The following is a 19,077-nucleotide window of genomic DNA, read 5'->3' as shown; positions in this document are numbered from 1 at the left end:
GGAGGGAAGTAGAAGAACAGATCCTTCCCTCTGGAAGGCTCTCTCTGCAGAGAGCACTGGACCTGATAACCCAACATGATTTTCTGGAAATGGAGGATCTCTGTTTTAGTGTTCCATTCAGTTACAACTGTTGCTGGAGCCATCTGCAAGATGATTTTGGAAAAGCACCTGTTCCTCAGAGTTTGTGTTTCTCTGAAGCAGGTGTGTGTAGCTGTGCAGGGTCTGGATCTTCCTGAGCACCTGCTGCTCTACCTGTTTGGTCTGTTCTCAGCCAGCCTCTGAAGTAGTTGCTGGAGTACTTGTTCCTGTAACTGCTAGGTAGCAGAATCCAGTTCACTCCCAGAATCTGTTTACCTGCTGGGGTAGTGAGTGTTAACTGGATATTCTTGTGAGCAGTTCAGCTTAAACCTGTTGGTTGAGATTTATTTGTGAATGGAAAATGTTTGCCATGCTACAGTTTTGCATCTGTAATGTTTCCTGAGCCTGGGTTGCTGGAAGCTTTGCCAGGACCGAGAGGGAAGGGAACCACCTGCAAGGAAACAGCATGTAAAGAACGTGGATCCAGATCTGTTGGGCACAGGGAAGCAGATGGTGGAAGTTTGGTGGATCTCTTTCTGTCCTGGTGCCAGTTTGTGTGTTGGTGCCTCTTAGCACAGGTTTCCAGCTGCCTTATGTGTGAGCTGGTAAACCTTGCTGGTTGTGGGCATGGACACAACTGGTTTCTTGTGCCATGAAAGGACTGGGATTGTGGCACTGGGGCTTCTCCTTGGTTTTGGGTGGAGTCATCCAGGCTTAGCAGTCTGGGGGGCTGCTGGCAGGAAGGGCATGAGTGGGAACTGCTGTGAAGAAGAGGTGAATGACAGTGGCCAGAATTTAGGAGCCAGTGAGTGAGTATAAAAGGATTGAAATAAACCCATCTATCCAGAAAAACTGATTTTTGGATTATAGTTGACCTAATATAGTAGAAATATTTTCTAATTTCTAATATAGTAGAAAAATATTAATGAGAGTAAGCCTGAATTGTTATAACTGGTCAGATTCTGCATTTCCATAGATACTATGGGAAGTTGGAGGTGTTCCTTTACTATTTTCATGTTTCCCATCTCCTCTTGACACACTGACTAGTTTAGGTCACTGTAGGAGAGTGTACTGCAAAAAAAGAGATGGTGTTAGCATATCTGCACAGAGAGGCTGAAAATATTTTTTCTGCACAACTTTAGGTTCAGGAAGACACTTTGTCCACCTGTGTTTAAATAATTTCCAAAGAGATGTTAACCTAGTGCAAAATTGTATCTGTTATCCAGGATATATATTGTATCCTTCCTGCTGATGTGCTGTGTCGGTGGCACCTGGAAGACATTTTAGGGTTTGGACAGGTCACTGTGCCAAAGTCTGTGACAGGGGAACAGTGGACACTTATGGTGGGTTTTACCTGAAGTCTCTTTGCTGGTGATAAAAGCCCTCCAAACACAGGGGAGAAGCCTGAACACTGGAAATGATGGCATGTGATGGTTTTGTAAGGCTTTCCTCAAGGCCACGTTGTAAAGCAGAATATAATCAAGAGGTTTATTTGCAGGAAAGAGCCAGGTAGCAGCTTGTGTCTGTATAGTGTAAAGCATTAAGGTACATCTTTATACATGACAACTGCTGAAATGCAAGGAGTAATTAATATTTTTCCTTTGGAATTCTGTCTATTTTGTTTTCCTCCTCTTTAAATCATGTTGGAGGCATCATTAGGCTACAGTACACTTCCCAGTTCTCCTTCAACATTAACTTAGCATGGACAAATTGCAGCAGAATCCTATTTTTGGAACATGAAAAGTACATGGAGTCTCATAAGCTGTCAAATAGAGTGAGATGCTAAAAAATCCATAGTTTATTGCTTTTTCATTGGTGTTCTGGAGCTCAACTGACAATCTTTGCTATGAAACTTCCTCTGGGGAGAGAAAGAGAGGATGTTTTGTGTGCAGGAACATGTTTACTTGATTCCTTGCAGCCATGCAGTGTGGGATCTATGTGGTACTTGGCTATGCAAATTCCTGCTGGGGGAAGGGAGAGAGCATTGTTAGATTTTTATTTTTCTCCCCTCTCTTTTACACCATGCTGGCTTTCATCTAATCAAAACTGTTTTTCAGGGTCATCACATGCACTCCTAAAATTGGCAGAAAGAGGGAGAACATGAATGAGTAGCTGCAATAAAGGGAAGGCTTTTCCTAGCAACAAACTTGCATTGATGACATGGTGGTGGATCGAATGCTGAAAATTGGAGAGGGTTTACAGAAGAGACATGAAAACAGGGAAGGGACTGGAAAACACTCTGTATAATGGAAAATGCTTCTATCAAAGTGGAAGTTGTAGATGCTTGTCTCTGCTGACAGGAACAGCAGAAGTATAATAGGGGGCTTTCAGTCTAACTGGGAGTGGAATAACAAGCTGCAGTAGCCAGAAGGTACAGTTGGGGACTTTGGCTGGAAACAAGCTGCAGATTTTTGAGTGAGGTTAATTAACTGTTAGAATACCTTGCTTCTGCTGCTGGGGATTTCTAAACCCAAATGGAATGTCAGTGTAATTTAACATGTTCTGGTTCATTGTTTCTCACATCTTTTTGGGAAAGGTGAATGAACCAAAAGTGGAAGCAATCATCAGCCTGGCATGGCCTTAGTTCAGTCATCAAGAGATGAGGATGGCAGTGGAAGAACTGTTCTTGAGCAAAAACAGCTGTCAAGGTGGAAAGATGGGGAAGTTCTGTAACATCACCTATGTAGGGGGACCAAAACTATCTCAATATTTTTTATTTACATGCACACACACACATATATATATGTTTTTTTCTGGCTGACTTAGACTTGGAGAAAATATGGACTTATTTGTATGCATAAGTTGCATTAAAGTTCTGCCTTTATCATCAGTGACCCCAGCTGTCTCTAAAAACTGAGGGATAACCAGCCAATGAAAATGTGCCCATCCAGGAATTACTGTAAACAGCAGGGAGTGTTGGTCCTTTAATAAATGGTGGAGTGCTGGGGGAAAGGCCTGGCTTTAGCTGTTGGAATCCAAACCCCAGTAATGCTGACCAGTGACAAGAGAGCAGATGTTCAGTGCTAGCTGCAGCACAGCTGGGAACAATGTCAAGTTGCTTGAACTGCTTTTTGGAGACCCCAAGAACCATGTGCCTGTGCAACTTTATAGCTTTAAGGTTATTTGCCTAAAGTAATGATTATTTTTGAGGATTTCATATGGGATTTTGTATTCAGATGCTAAATGAAACAATTTTCACTTGCTTTCAGTTTAGCCTTGATACTCTTATTAGGTTCTTTTGGTGTTGTGAAGAAAGAGCTGAAAATAAAATCAGCAGATGGGCATCATGTTCTGTGGATCAGCTAGTGAAAACTATTTCGTTTAGAGTGATGGCATGGAGTAAGATGCAAATGTTGATTGAGAGGAGAGTGCATATCCCAAGGCAATGGTAGAGAGCAGGTGTAATTAATGTGAGAGGAAATTAATGTGTAACAGAGCAAGGGCAGAATTGCAAGTGCCCTGGATAGTACTGAGGCTGAATTTGTAATTGAGTGGAATGTGATACACATACCATCCATATATATATATATATATCTAACAGATACACACAGACATATATGTAGGTATGTGTGTGATGATAATACTCCTGATGCTAAGAACAGTGAATAATTCAGAGCTTTCTAGTTTAGATAGCTTGGATCAGCAAATCCTAAAGCAGAGAGGTGCATAGTTTGTCTCCTCTTTTGTTAACCACCTGGTGTGTTACAGCCAGGCAGAATCCACCATGATGCTCTTTTTGGCATATGAGTGGACAGTATTGACTGACTCAACCCCTAGACAGAAAGCACCTCTCCCTTCTCAATGTGCTTATCCAAGGAGAGCTGCTGGCTCTCTGCAGTTGGATGTCACTGTTCAGAAAATATTGGCAGGGTTCTTGATGTGCTTGTGGCAGGAGGTGCAGCCTTGCATGAACAGCCACATCATCTGGGTTACAGCAAGTGAGTGGGACCTGCTGGGCCAAGCATTTTAGCAAGTGCTGTTGAAATCCAGTGATGTTAATGTGCAGGGCTTGGTGGAAGGAGCTGGGTACAGACCAGTACTTACCTATCCAAAATTAAAGCTGCTCTTTGCAAAATCTCTCATTTGGAGTTACTGTGTGTTTAATGTTGTCTTGGTTTTATCTGTCCAGCAGAGAACTCTGATCACTTCTGTGTTTCATTACAGCCAAACCAGTCTGTGTATCTCTATTTGTTGCATGGGGCTGAGCTACTGTATTCTGAACTACTTGAATCTTTACCTTTTTTAACCTTAAATCTTTTCTTTCCTTTTCCTTTGCCAATCTTGGTAGGAACTTACTTAGGTAAGTAAATTGCAATTTTAACATTGTTTTTATGTACAACAGAAGTTTAAGAAAACATTAAGTCTAGGTGGTGTTTGGCTCAATTTATGCTCTGTTCTAATTGTTGCACTTGCATTTCTGAAAGTTTGTAGCCTCTGATTGTTAGAAGGTGGACACAAACAGTGGTAAAACACTCTAGGTAGTTATAAGAGAGGCAGGGGTGCTGAAGTGTTCTTGCAAGCTGGCAAAAAAGTGTGTGTGTTTATATGTCAACACACTGAGACTGCCTGAAGTGAACCAGTAACTTGGAAGTGAAATCCTTGTTCATCAAGCCTTGTTCATGCATGAATTTTTTTTTTTCCCAGCTTACTCACAAATGTGGTACTGTTGATGTTTTTGTTACTGCTGGGAAGGATGGAGTCCCAGGAGGAGGATTACTTTTGGAACAGGAAAATGAACATGAAGAGTATATGGATTTTAGAAAGCAATAGTGAAGTCACTGGTTGTGAAACTCTGCGTTTGTTGTGATTGAAGATGTGCTTCTGACTCTTAGTGCATATTGCATGTTCTGGGTAAACAAAGCAGAAACCAAATGCCAGCTGTGACTAATTGCTTGATGAAGCAATTTTTGTATGTGGTGGCAGAAGATTTGAATTAGTAACTTTTAGTAAACACAAGCTTACCAACTCTGAGTTGTGTCCAACTGGAAGCTGGGCTACTCTTCTTCCTTGATACGAGGGTCAGTTCTGCACAGACTTGTGTCAGACTGTGAAATGGGCTGTAAATACACAGCAGAAGGGTGTGTGTTCAGGTGTGGAAGCACTGGGTGGTTTCTGACCAAGCAGAAAGTTCTCCATGCTTCAGCAGCTTCTTGAAGCTTACTGTAGTAACTTCATGGGAATATCCCTGTGCTCCAGCCTGCTCTGGGCTCCCTGCTGAGGGTTTAGGCTCTCCTGCTTCTCCATGTGGCAGCTGTGTGTTGTGTGGTGTTGGCAAAACAGCAGGCAGAATGTGAGCAGTGGGAGAAGTTTTGGTGTCGTGCCATTGAGGTGCTGCGTCTCAGGGGATGGGACTGGAGCAGCAAAGAGCATGTCTAGAGTCAGGCATCCAGTGGGACCAGATGTGCTGGTCTGCTTTCCATTGGGAATTAGGTTCTCCCTTTCTCTTCGTTTTTGGGTGCCAGCTATTCCCTACTCCCACAGCATGCTCTTGAGGCAGTGCTGTAATTGCTGCTGGAAGTTTAGGCATTCTCTCATTCAATTTTTTTTTTTAAACAAATCCAAAAGCCTGAGATTCAAATGACATGAGACTGTTGGAAAAGGTTGTTTGACTGAGAGGTGGTTTCCCCATCCTTGAAAGATAACACAAAGCTGCAAAGTTGCAGCAGTAACAGAGTTGTGTTGCTGTTTGATTGCAGTCCTTCCCCACCTGTATTTCTTTGGGAGAAAGTCTATTCACCTGCAGCTTTGGTACTTCAGGCATGAAGGGATCATTAGGGCATAGTAACCTGCTGGACTGGTTTCATCCAAAATCTCTGGTTGTGCTTAGCTTGAGGAGCAGTTCTGAGGTCCTTGGCACTGAGCTGTGGGGAGCAGACGTGCCCTGAGGGTGCCAGTTAATCTCTGCAGTGATCAGCTCTTCCACTGCCATTTCAGTGAGGTGTGGAATCGGCTGTGGCAAAGGACCTTTATGATTCTCTGCAGCTATAGCTTCAATTGACTGTATCTTCATTTTATCCTCTGGGGCTTCCTCTTTATTTCAGTGTATAGAGGAGGAATTGGATGGCAAGAGATTTTCTACAGCTTTGGGTTCTTTTCAATGCTATGGAAAAAAATCCCTAACATTTAGTCTGGAGTTTTCAGAGTATATTTCAATTTCTTTGGCTGCAAATGAGTGGAAGACCTGCTAAGACTTGTCACTGTATACCTTTACACTTGTGGTTTTAGATGTTTGGTCAATCCTGAAAACACTTCCTTTTGTTGTTTGTGTATTTTTCTGTCATTTGGAGGAGGTCAGTGTTGATGCTGATGTGGAGCTGTGCAAATTCAAGCAGTTGGACCTTAGGTATCAGATGGAATAATCACATTTTCTACTCTGTGTCTTCTCTAGACATTCCTCCTTAAAATATAGTCAGACTTTTTTTCTGGAGAGGAACTGCCAGAACTGTTGTATTTTGCTCCTGATTTAAATTCTTATGCTCTCTTATTTTTAACCTGCTTGTGGATGCATGGAGAGACATCTCTCAAATCTTCATATGTGAAAGTGGAGCAGGCACATGGGGCAGGTGTGAGTCTGGCACGGTGAGTTCTCTGCAGGTGCCACCACTCACCCACAGACACAGGATTGGTTTAGTTTTTAGAGGTGCCTGTCTTACAGGCTTCCTCTCTCACACAGAAGCCACCTAAAACTTTTGGGTGAAAATCCATTGTTTCCAGTCCAGATGCATCCTGTTGACTTGCCAGCAGTTCCACAATGGGTTACAGATGTGCTCTGTGCCTCTCTTTGGTGGTGATTGTGCATAGGGGTTGCTCACTTAATAGCAGTGTTTTGGCTGCATATGCTCTTACTGTGATAATTTTTTTTTAATTGCAAACTGAATAAGGTCATTTTAGTGCCTGTTTTCATTCTTTCAGACTCCAGTTATTGAAGTGTGACTAAAGTGAAAATTCATGGATTAATTCACCAATATTAATATGCTAATTGATACCTTATTGCTGTGAAAGCAAGGGTATAAATTGCATTGAAGCTGTAGCTTTGCTTTGTGTCCTATTTTATTCCAGCAAAAAGTTGTCATGGGCAGCTTTAGCCTAGAAATGGCAGTTTGGGAGGGAGTTGTGTTCCTCTCATTAGTGCTGCTTCTGTGCTGCTTGAGGGCTCTGAAGCTTTGGGGCTCAGAGCATGCAGCAGTTCTGCTCAGCCTTTGTTCAGCTGGCATCCCTCAGCTTCTCACCATGGAATAGTCTGGTTTAATTCTGGTGCTTGGAAATAGCACTGTTTACTGTCTGTTGTACATCCAGCAATAGTCATTGCAGCAGCAGCCACATATCAGGACAGTCTTTTCTGGCATCAAGGCTGTTCTTACTACAAGAAAAAAACTGATCTGGGTTAAAAGAAAATATGTGGCTTCAGTCCAGGGACTAGCATCAGTTGATTTACATCTCAGAGTTTCTGTGAATGGAGAAAACATAATCCAGTTATGGAAGGGAGAAGAAAGTAACAAGTGCTGGAGCTTAGCTCTGAAGATGACAGATTCTGGCTGCATCCTGCTGGTTGTGCTGTTTCCCAGCATCTGTGGAGCCCTTTGTCCATCCATCCATCCATCCCAAACAGCTGCTCACAGCTGTGTTTTGGATGCTGTGGTTGCTCCCATGTAAAAACAAATTATTATCTGGTGCCTGCACTGCCTTTGTCAACATCCAAAGGTTGTTACTGGCCTTCTTACTGGTGCCTGGTACATCTGTCCTACAGGCTTTGTGGAGATATTTTTGGCAGCTATTTCTTCATCTCTGTGGATATTTAGGCACAGAAATGCGGCAAGAACTGAAACCATGTGTCTTCCCATTTGAAGTAGCTAACAGCATAACATCTACACAGGATGGAGAATACGCTTGATATAACTGATGATTCTAGTGTGGTATCATGATAAATTCAAAGTGCTCTGAAAATGTCCCCTGCTTTGCCCTCCTCGTTCCTGACACTACTGTGCCCTATTTCCTGTCATACTCAATGCAAGAACAGTGTGTTTGGTTTTACCAAATAACTTCCAGGAACCTGCTGGAATACAGACCATGAGCTCTGAAAGTTCATTCTTGCTGTTTCCTTTAAAAAGTTTTTAATCCCAGCTAACTCACTAGCAATGGGAAGGTTCAAAGATCCTATGGATGTCAAAGCAGAATTCATACTGAGACCTTTTGCAAACAGCAATGGCATTTGCTGATGCCTGTCCTGTAGTACCTGTTGGATTTGCTGCACTGACATTTTGGTTCTCAGCGAGAAGGGGCTGAGGAAGGTGGTTTGGTGCAGATGCTAATGAAGTGGTGGTTTCTGGGAACATGCATCTTGTAAAACCAAACAGTGCTAGCACGCAGCCTTATTGGTTCTCCCAGTCCATTCTGTGCCAGGCTGTGCTGCCTTACAGCAATGCCTTTCCCTCAGATCCCAGGAGCTCTGAGTCCTGCAGGCTCCTGTGTGTGCACAGTGCAGTGGAGGGCAGTGTGAGAGGGTACCTGGTGCCAGCCAGCCGTGGTGCCTGGGCTGTGTGTGCCTGGGAGAGGGCTCTGTGCGAGCTCAGTGGCTGTGCTCTGTGCCTCAGGAGGTGTTTACTTGTGGCAGGTTCAGCAGATACACTCTGTTTGCTAATGGCTTGTAGCTGACGTCTGAGCTGAGGAGTTCCCAGGGGGACCCAAGGAGGATAAGGAAGATTCTGTTTGTTGCTGCCTTGACAGTGAATAATGCCTTCCACTTTCTCCTTCTTGACGTCAGTAAATTCCTCAGACTAAAGGAGAACGTCAGATTTTTCCCCAGACGCACAGCAAGCCTGGGATCTGAAAGAGGAGATGTGCTTCTAGTGCTAGTGGGAAGCAAGGCTTGAGGAAATGGAGAAGAGACTGGGCCAGTGGAATGTGTTTGTGACTCGGGGCCTCTGCTCTTCCAACCACATTGCCAAGGAAGCTTTTCTCAGTCACCTTTCCAGGAGGGCAGAAGTCAGTTCAGTAGGCACTCTAGGCTGAGCAAAACAACACAGTTGTAATCATAGCTGCGTGTGTTTTGATTTTGTACTTTTTTCTGTCTTGGAAAAGCAATGGTCTTACCAGCTCTATTCTCTTTCCTGTTTGTTAGGTCTGCCTAACCACGGACAAACCAGACAAATGGTAAGAGAATGTTCATTTAACCAAAACAGGGAAAAGAAGAATTATTAACCCACGCTAGATAGAACACCCCATTAAACCGTAGTGCTTCACTTCCACCTTTGCTGTTTGCAGCTGGTCATAATTTCCAACTCACTGAAAAAGAAAAAAAAAAATTTATTTTGGGGCATCTGAATCATCTTAGTGGTTAAATACAATTTAAACCTCAAATCTATGTGTCTTTATATCTATAAATGAGATCCGGTTTTGAACAGAATGTTTTGTTTCTGCTCATGCAGAAACTGAGTGGCTGCTTACAGCAAAGTTCTGGGATGTGTTTCTAGTTGGAATGTGTTTCCCTGACAGAGAAAGGTTTAAATGATGGAAGGGTTTGTTTGAAAAACAGTTTATTTTTAAATTTTTTTTTTTAGCAAGTTGGTGTGCAAGTTACCTGCAAGTTACCTGCTGAGAATGCTTGTATTTTACGTTCTTTTTTTTTCTTTTTTTCTTTTTTTTTTGAGTAGTAAATACTTGTAGCCTTTCATCTATTGTGCTGAGTTTAATCAAAGGACAGAAGCAAATAGCCAGTCTGATTGATGTGTCTCTGGCAGAATGCTTTCTCACTGAATTGTGAAGGGGCCAGTGCAAAGGCTGTGCATCCCTTTTCCGCCTTGCACGTGGCTTATGGGAAGCAACTTCAAGCATACTTTTTTTTCTGCCCCAAAAATGATCTTGTGATGTTGATCAAGTGGAGCTTGCTTCGTTAGCTGAAGTGCCACAATGCATTAGTGTCAGCAGGGTCGCTGTGACACAGGTCAGCCAGCAGCAGGTGTGACTGATGGTCACTGCACAGTGATCACAGGCTTTACTGAACCTGACAGTGCTTGGGGAGGTGAGCAGTGGCCTGAGCGGAGGCCAGAGCTTGGGTGTGCCGGGCTGCTTGGAATGACAGAGCATTCCTTTGGTTCGTTCCTCCATCCAAAGTGGTAAATTGTATTCCTCCATCAATTCAGCTTCGTTCCATGTCACTGAGAAGACTGGCTACTTGTTTGTGTCTGCTGAATAAACAACTCGGAGCAGAGGGAGAAATCTCTGATGACTTAATACGTTTTAGGGTAAAACTCCTAGAACTGCTTTGATTTCTGGTTGCCTAATCACGTGTGAAAAATTAAAGGTCCTCATTTCAGGATGTATCATTTGAAACAGATTTCACCATGTAGGTAGTGAAAAGGCAACCTGAAAGCACAGGGGTGCCCTTTCTAGGTATTTCCAATAACTTTTTCTGGAGTTGTTCTCCTGTTTATCTTGCATATGTGTTAAAAATAACTCTGTAACCTTAATGAATGGATTTTCTTGGAGAAACCTGGAGGGGATAAAAATAAAGCCATCAGAAAAGCTTTTATTTGAAACCTTTTGCTTAACAAATGTCAAATCTAAAAGCAATTGTTGAAGTATTTCAGTGGTCTGCCGTGGTACTGAAGCTGTCTTGTATAACATGGAACTGGGCAACTAAGAAATTAAATTATTGCACTTGTATGCAACAGTCCTAAAGAGCTTAGGGTTTTAAAAGGTGGGGGTTTGTTTAGCTCTAAAGCCCTGATGTTCTACAGGAAGCAGATCTTGCTAGAGCACTTGATTAAGGCTGGTCAAAAAATAAGTCATTATCATTTTCTGTTTTCTGCTCAGATACAAAATGAGATAGACACTGAGGTTTATTGGGTTTTTCCCTTGTTTTTTAGACTGAATTCTTCCTTTTCTAAGTCAAGGTGTTAAAATTCAGTTGGTTATTCCAATGATCTGACACTTAAGGATTTGAAGTCCCATGTCCCCACCATTCCTTTTGAGGTGGGTCTCCCAGGGCAGACACCTCTCACACAAACACTCAGTTACCCATTCCATGGACAGAGGGGGAAGCCTTGGCGCATGTGGGGAGGTGGTCTGACCGTGGATGATGGCCTGTGAAACACCACAATTGAATTTCTACCAAGGTGTTTTCTGACCAGCTTTAATTCATGCATATCAAATTTTCTGGGCCTTCATTTTGCATCTTTCTCAGCTGCTCAGTGTTACTGATTTCAGTTGGATTTCTCAATGTGCTGATCAGCAGGAAGAGGGGCAGCAGCACTGGACTTCAGTGATCAAGGACAGCTGCATTTGAGAAGCTTTACACTTTGCTCCCTTTCATCTGCACCTCTCTTAATAACAGCTCATGTTTTTCCAGCTGAGTGTAAGGGGCTTACTGTGAGTCTGGAAAATGATGCCTGTGTTGATTCGCAAAGCAAATGTGTTGTTACGGGAGATCTGTGGTGTTCAGTACTAAAAGGGTTTTATCATGAAAGCTGCTAAGCTTTGTAGTACCACATTTGTTTTCAACAACGTATTTAATTCTATACTATCCTCATTAAATATTGACCTTGCTAGAACAAAAGGGATATGGGTAAGTTTGGTACTCCAGAATAACTGTAAATTCTGATTTTTGTATTTGATTTGCTCTGTAGCTAGATTTCCTTCCCTGAAATCAATAGAGTTGCTCCAGATTTATGGTACTAGCTGAAATCTAAGTCTGATTCTCAGTCTTTTGAACTTGATGTCATCTTTCAGACACAAGCCACAAATTATTAGTAATGCCTTCCATTTATTATTTGTCCTGTCGCTGAAGTATTGCTGTCCTATTGCATATTGAAGGTGCCTGACTTGTACTGCTTGTGAACAATTGCTTATGTGTGAATTCTGTGTTCAGTCCTGGGCCAGGGGGGAGGTATTTACCTTCAACTCTCAGCAAGCCATACAAAAACTTTAATTCTCTTTTCCTTTGAGTGCTTAGCACATGTTGCTGCAGGTTTGTTGCAGGCCATAACTGTGCTGTTTTGTGTATCACGTTAGGGACCAAGCCGAAACTTGCTGCTCAATGGGAAATCATACCCAACAAAAGTCCGATTAATTCGTGGTGGATCCATGCCTCCAGTGAAAAGGAGGAGGATGAACTGGATTGATGCACCTGATGATGTTTTTTACATGGCCACTGAAGAAACCAGGTAGGAAACACGGTGTTTCAGAGGATTTAAGGGGATGTGTGTTGTTTTGTTGGTGCTACAGCTGGCATTGTGGTTAGAGGGGGATCTTGTCAGCAGGTCTGATGCTACAAACTGAATGCAGAGACCACAGCCAGTGCTGAGGTGGGTAAAGGTGGGAAATAATCATACACTTACATTCCAGAGAAAGCAGATTCTTGTTCTTCTCCCAGAGCAATTGCTGTAGGAGATGGATGCAAAGGGAAGGAAGACTGAGGTGACTGGTTCAGACCCATTGCTGTCCTCGCAGGTCCCATCTCAGGGGACAGGTTAGGGCCCTCCTGGCTCCCAGGTGACACTGAGGAGCAGAGCCTCCTACACACAGAGCTCTGCATGTCCACTTGCACGCTCACATTACTCCTCAAGACATTTCCACGTGTTTGGGTTCTGAAACCTGCAAGTGACAGAGGGATTCCATGGGCTGAGCTGACTCATTTTTCAGTGGTTTGCATTTACCACAGTAGCAGTGAGATTTAGCCCTACAGTGTCAGTCTTCCTCCATTGGTGGTACTGCTTCTGCTAGTCCTAATTCTTCTTGTTGATCTGTCCACAGGATAAAAATAGTAGAAGAAACTTTCCTTGTGTGAGTTTCACTTCAAACTGTTTACAGACTGCTGACAGAGTGGCAGAAGCTATGTGACCTGATCCCTAAGGCAAAGTTCCCAGTACTGGTATTCCTAGCATGGGAGTGTTGTTCCTGGGTGTGATGAGAAGGTAGAGAAATTGGCTTGTGTGGTTTTCTCCCAAGAACTTGATGCCTCCCTTCTGGGTAACCTTGAGGAAGGTCAGAACAAAGCTGCAGCCCTGCTTTCCAGCCCTCTCTGACAGCAGAGGTGCTGTCTGGCTTCTGTCTCGGTCTGAAGCCTGGAGTTATCAACACTTGCACTTGCACTATCAGTGAGTGCCCCAACAGCAGAGAAGCACTTACCTTTCCCCCCTCTTGCAGTGATGGACTGGGAATTGCTGGATGTCTGAACCCTTCAAGTGACTGAGGAGGTTGAGAGTTTTAGTGCTTTGTCTCTTTTGGTACTCTAAATTTGGCACTGCTCTGAGTCTTCATTTGTTCAGCACAAAGGTCATAGGTGAGAGTCCTGGCATCTCCAAACTTCTCCTTAACCTGCAAAGCATTTCAAGTGTCAAGGAGCTATTCTGTGGGCCTAGTATGAAAGATGGGCTTTGTAGAATAGGTGATACTAGTGACATTCAAGTTACTAACCACTGATCTATTGGATGATCAGTTTTCAGTGCAGGAAACATCTTGTTGGAACTCAGAAGACACATTAATTTCCTGGTCAATTCCTATGGACACCTTTAATGCCACTGTGCATTTTACACCAGTTCATATCTTTGCTATGTCTTTCCCTTCTCCTTTCTGTGGCTGCAAGATGCTGTGAAAGAAAGCAGTTATATATGGAATTCCATATATAATTGAAAATAAAGTGAGAGAAGGATTTAATTTTCAGGGGTAGCAGTTTTCTTACTACTGCTGTCACTCTGATAAAGAGGTACTGGGATCCTGTTGCAGCTCTCAGATCCATGTGCCATTGTGGACTCAGGGTATGCAGCCCTTAGATACAGGGTATGCACTCCTTAGATGCTCAAGGCTTGTTTCACAGTCCTGCATCTAGGGAGCTCTTCTTGACAACTTCACCGTGCAAGGCACATGAAATACTCCAGGTGCATGGTGGCAGCATGTCAGTACAAGGTCCTGCCCTTTGACCTGGACAGAACTGTAACAATATTCATCCAGTGTGGTGTTGCTTGTGACAACAGTTTACTGTAGATAGAGAATCCTTTGCTCATACAGAACCACTGACAGAGGCAGCAAGGATCAGTCCCACAGCAACCAGCACAACTAATGAAAATCGTGGTTCTGTGATAGACATCAGCTCAGTAAGATCGTATCACTTCCATTTAAAAAGAGAGTGAAAGAAATGGAAAAAAAACCCACCCAGGCTTCTTTGTCTGACAGCCTTGCTGCTTAGCTGACTGATGAGTGGTGAAAGGAGATTTTTGGCAGGCTGTGAAGAGCAGGGAAGCCTGAGTGATGGAGCATTGTCAGTGGCACGGGTTTTCTGTCGGGCATTTCACCTCTAACTTTTCCCTGAACCATCTGCTGCATTCCAGTGTCAGGAATGTAAGGCTTGTTTGTGAGCTCTGAAACAATTTGAGCTTTGTGTTGGCTCCATAGCAATCAATCTAGCTGCAATATCTGCATATCGTCCTCCAGCTGAGGGTCAGGCTGTGTTCTCAGTCACAGCAAGGAGGTTTCCCTGAAGTTTTACACGCTCCCCCTCTCCCCTTTTTTTGTGTAGCTCTGTTGAGAGCACAACAGAGGTGCTGGAAAACTGTATGGCTCTGAAGGAGCAGTTTGAAAAGTTGGTCGAATGAAAGGAATAAGTTTTTGAATTGAAGGTTCCCAGTAAGGAGCTTGGCATTTATAACTCATGCAAGCGGAGGCAGCGGGTGACCTGATCAGAATCTAGAATGCTGGAGGACGTGTTTCTGATGGCAGCCTGGCTGATGGAGCACACATGGGTGCTGCAAGAAGCTCTGCTGGCTGAAAGTGGATCAACTGCAGTCAAACATCTTGGGAAAAGTCATTGTATCAAGATTTTATTTTTTCTCTCCCCCACCACCACTTTGTTTTCACCTCTCCTCACTCTGTGGCCTTTTAGTTCTAGAAGGTGCTGGAGAAATGGGGACACTGGGCAAACAAAAAATGTGTCTGTGTAAGTGCAGCAGTTTGTCCTGCTCAGTGGGCAAAAAAAAAAGCAAGTGAAGAGATGAGCAAACCTGACAAGAAGTGATTCAAAATCTTCAGCTGCAGTTGATGGTTTGTCAGTCCTGGTAGTGCTAAGGGTAAGTTTTTGAGGATGGGGGAGGTATTTTGACCACTTTCTTCAGCAGCCATCACATCTTAAAATCATAGCACAGTGATAGGCATCAGCTCAGTGAGAAGGTCTCTCTTCCACTGACAAATAAACCAACCCAACCAGCCAAAACCACAACCAACAAAAGGGGCTTTTGGCCCCAGTAGTGTTCCCTAAATGAAATTGGGGGATAGGTGGCTGAAATGTGGGCTGTAGAGCCCTTCCTCTCTTGTCTCTCACGGTCAGCCAAAACCTTGTTCTGTCAGGAGCCTGTGAAGGAAGGCAGTGCTGCCTTATCAGACCCTTCTTGTTGCCCCAGTTCCTGAGCTGAAGACTCATAGTGAGTACTGGTGAACTACTCTTGTGAATATTTATTACTTTCCTTTCTAATCTCTCAGTGCCTTTGACCACCACAACATCCTCTGTATAAAAGAATTCCTCATTTTAATTACACAGTACATTTTTCATTGTTGCTGCATTTTTGGGCTTGGATGGTGTTTTTTAAACGGTACTTCCTTTGTCTCTGAGCCTGGTATTAACAAAAAGAAACAAGCTATCATTCAGTATTTGTCTCTGAATAACTTACTGTGGTAATTTTAAAATTTTGGTGTGTCTTTCTCTCCATATGCAAAACAGCTTCCTGCATCTGATAGGACTTGTTGCCAGTCTTGTACATATAGGGAAATCCTTAACCAAATACAAGATGTGAATATTGCCCATCTCTGGGTTGGGCACACACAGTGTGGGAGAAGCGAGAATGGGAAACACCCTGTCAGTGTTGCCTTGGCTTTGTAAACTTCCCCAGAGCTACCTGCAGCACATGATCAAAATAAATTCAGAATAAATCAGTGGTGTGGAAACTGGCTGTCCTGACTATTTTAACGTTCTATTCACAGCAAGAGACCCTGGTCCAACAAGGCTGGACCAGAATGCCTTCTGCCCTGCAGGGGAAGGGTTCTGGAGCAGAGAACGCAGTTTCCTCTTCATCGGGGGGTTTATAAATCAGAGAGTCTGAGTTTCCCAGGGCAGCCATGGCAGAAGGAGCCATTGTCAGCCCCCCCGGCAGGCGTGTGCGGCCCCTTCTCCCCTGGAGAAGCGGAGCAGCCCGCGGTGCCTCTGTAATCCGTGCTTTCTTCCTTGCTGTCTGCAGGAAAATCCGCAAGCTGCTTTCCTCCTCGGAAGCCAAGCGAGCCGCCAGACGCCCTTACAAGCCGATTATCCTGCGGCCCATGCAGGCAGTGCAGCTCCGCCAGCCCATGAATGATGAGCCCATCATCATCGAGGATTAACGCCCGGCTCGCACCGCCGGCAATCTCTCCTCCAGTATCTACTTGAGTTTCCATGGCTACAGCATTGAGCTAACTGTTGAAGAGAGGGAACTTTTGAGGAACTGTTTTGCATCTTTTAAACCCTTAAAAGGAACTCAGCCCTGCTCTGAGCCTCTGACCACAGACTGCTCTCTCTCTCTCCCTCTCCCTCTCTCTCTCTCTCTCTTGCACTCTCTCCTTCCCTCCTATCTTTTTTTCCTTATTTTCCTTATTTTTTTTATTTTTTTTTTTATTTTAGTAGCCTCCTTTCCCTTTTGCTTCTACCCCTTTTGTAGAAGAGGGAGGGAAAGTAAGTTTAACTTATTAAGAGAATGTGGACTAGTACTTTTTAGCTTTGTTTCTTCTTCTGATGTACGAAGAGCTAGAACCCTTCATTTTGTGACTGAGCTCTCGTTGCAAAGCCATTTTATGAGGCTGTGTTGTAAGATTTCTCTTTTCTTTTCTCTTTTTTTTTTTAATTTTGTGGACGGTGCCATTTTTTAATTTCATTTATATTATTTCTTTTGTAGATAAATTTCCAATCTTTAACTGATATTTGAAAATAGGAGCTGAAAGCCAGCCCCAGGTTCAGCCAGTTTTCTTTGGTCCTGTCCCTTCTGTTTTTTGGATCATTTTGCACAGCCAGTTGTGCTCATGCACAAGACAGACCAACTCAGGCTGAGAAAGGAGTGAGCTAAGAACTGAAGAACCTTGCAGAGCATTACACTAATATTGTGTGCAGTGGAGCCAGGCTACCAGAATTAGGTGTCCTTACTCGAGTTGCTCTCTGGGAGATGTGGCCCGTGGCGTTTCTCCCGTAACCAGCATTTGCGTGCTGCCTTCTCTGTGACACCTGGGATCCTACGTGCTGTTAGCAGTAGGCCCAGCAAGTGTAATGAATTGCTTTGCTCTGGCTCCAAGAGTCAAGTACACCAATGCCCAGGGACATTTTGCTTAGAACTCTGAACCTGTTTGTGCATCAGTGCTTTTGGACACGTTTTCCCAGGATGAGACCTGGTTTCTCTTTAATTGCGTTACTGTATGTTTCCCATTTTGAAGGGACTTTAAATTACAGCTGGGTTTTCATTTGAATACATTGTGTCTGAATTTAAGTGGTTTTTTCCCCCCTTGACATTTCTTGTGTTTGAGGTTTCTTGCATCTCTTCAACTTCTTATGTATTTGCAAGTCTGTATAATTTCTTTTTCATATGTCTTCTCACGGCAGTGCATTTGCTGGATGCCCTGCTCGGTTTTGAAAGGATGTAAACTATCATTTGCAACTTGTGCTGATCTGTACATGTACCTGCCTCAAGCAGACACAGCATGTAATAACCCCCAAGTCATTCCATATGTGTCAGCAGTGAGATGAGCCAAAGTTGTATTTGGGTTATCACAGTCCAACCGTGATTCTGTGCAACTCTGTTAACCCGCCGGGTTAGACGGAAAGGAATCCCCACAAAATGAAAACAATTCAGTTAACTTTACTTAATAAACCTGGAAAGTGAGCTTTTGTGAAACATCTGCTTTTTGTCTCTTCTGAAACAGCCGCCCTCGCTTGGGTTCCTCGTGCCTGGGGCACACAGCCCTGCGCCTTCCGTCCCTTCCCTGGGCTGTGTTCTGCTCTCCAGGGTCCCTGTGCCAGCAGTACATGGCAAGAGTCTGAGTCACTCATAGTTTGATTCCCCTCCTGTACAGTTTAAACATTTCCTTACACTTCAGAGGCGTCTCCCTCCCTCCCTCCTCCTCCTCAAACCGGCAGCAGATGCGGGGCCGGGCCTCTGAATGAGCCCTTTGTCCGCAGCAGCTCCCGGCCCTGCTGCTCCAGGCCTGCCTCTGGGTGTGCCACAGGGACATCCCTGGGGGTCAGCAGCCCGAGCCGTGGGCAGGTCCGACCTCTGCATTGCTCTGTCCTCAGAGATGAGCAGCATGGGCTCCGTGTTTGCTCTCGTTTGTCGCTCAGGAGCGGGAAGATTCACCCCGTGGCTGTGAGGACCTGTGCACCCTGGCAGATCTATGTGCCACAGGTCAGGGTTTCCTGTCCACAGCTTAAAAGTGAAGCAGGACAGCCCTTCCTGAAGGATGTGCTACTCAGGAAGGGCACAAAAGCCCTCAGGCTGCAAGCAGCACTAGTGCCCACTGGCAGTTTTGTCACCATCAATCCTTAGGCTTAACCCTCTGTACAGGAGAAACACCGGCTGCAGGAGGGGTTTGTAACACTTCTGTCTCTGTGAGGGCAAGTGCTCGTGTGGATTCCTTCCACTGGCAAAAGGAAATCTGAACCCATCACGTTGGAAACCCGCGTGTGTGAGGTGGCCCCTGCCGTGCCTGGGCTGGGGCAGCTCGGACAGCCGGGGCTGCGGCCGTGCCGGGGATCCCGGGGGCCGCTGCCGTGCCGGGGATCCCGGGGGGGCTGCGGCCGTGCCGGGGATCCCGGGGGGGCTGCGGCCGTGCCGGGGATCCCGGGGGGGCTGCGGCCGTGCCGGGGATCCCGGGGGCCGCTGCCGTGCCGGGGGTCCCGGGGGGGCTGCGGCCGTGCCGGGGATCCCGGGGGGGCTGCGGCCGTGCCGGGGATCCCGGGGGGGCTGCGGCCGTGCCGGGGGTCCCGGGGCCGCGGCCGTGCCG

General features: G+C 44.8%; 1 protein-coding gene across 5 annotated transcripts in view; it reads left to right on the top strand.

Moving 5' to 3' along the window:
* The window catches only part of MTA1 (metastasis associated 1), a 75,476-nt gene extending 57,504 nt beyond the window's left edge, over window positions 1-17,972 (top strand). For 2 of the 5 annotated variants that reach the window (XM_039699261.1, XM_039699259.1), the window contains 4 exons: window positions 4,367-4,378; window positions 9,197-9,228; window positions 12,088-12,239; window positions 16,299-17,972. In XM_039699261.1, the coding sequence (XP_039555195.1) occupies window positions 4,367-4,378; window positions 9,197-9,228; window positions 12,088-12,239; window positions 16,299-16,437 (335 nt within the window). In that variant the 3' untranslated portion in view covers window positions 16,438-17,972. Of the gene's footprint in view, window positions 1-4,366; window positions 4,379-9,196; window positions 9,229-12,087; window positions 12,241-16,298 lie in introns of those variants that run through there. The other 3 variants (XM_039699260.1, XM_039699262.1, XM_039699263.1) reach the window with 3 other exon arrangements.
* The last annotated feature ends 1,105 nt before the right edge of the window (window positions 17,973-19,077 follow it).

The sequence above is a fragment of the Passer montanus genome, unplaced genomic scaffold (assembly GCF_014805655.1).
Source record: "Passer montanus isolate IOZ18808 unplaced genomic scaffold, ASM1480565v1 scaffold131, whole genome shotgun sequence".
Taxonomy (NCBI): Eukaryota; Metazoa; Chordata; class Aves; order Passeriformes; family Passeridae; genus Passer; species Passer montanus.
The sequence above is the reverse complement of the archived record's forward strand: the minus strand, read 5'-3'. Positions and strand labels throughout refer to the sequence as shown.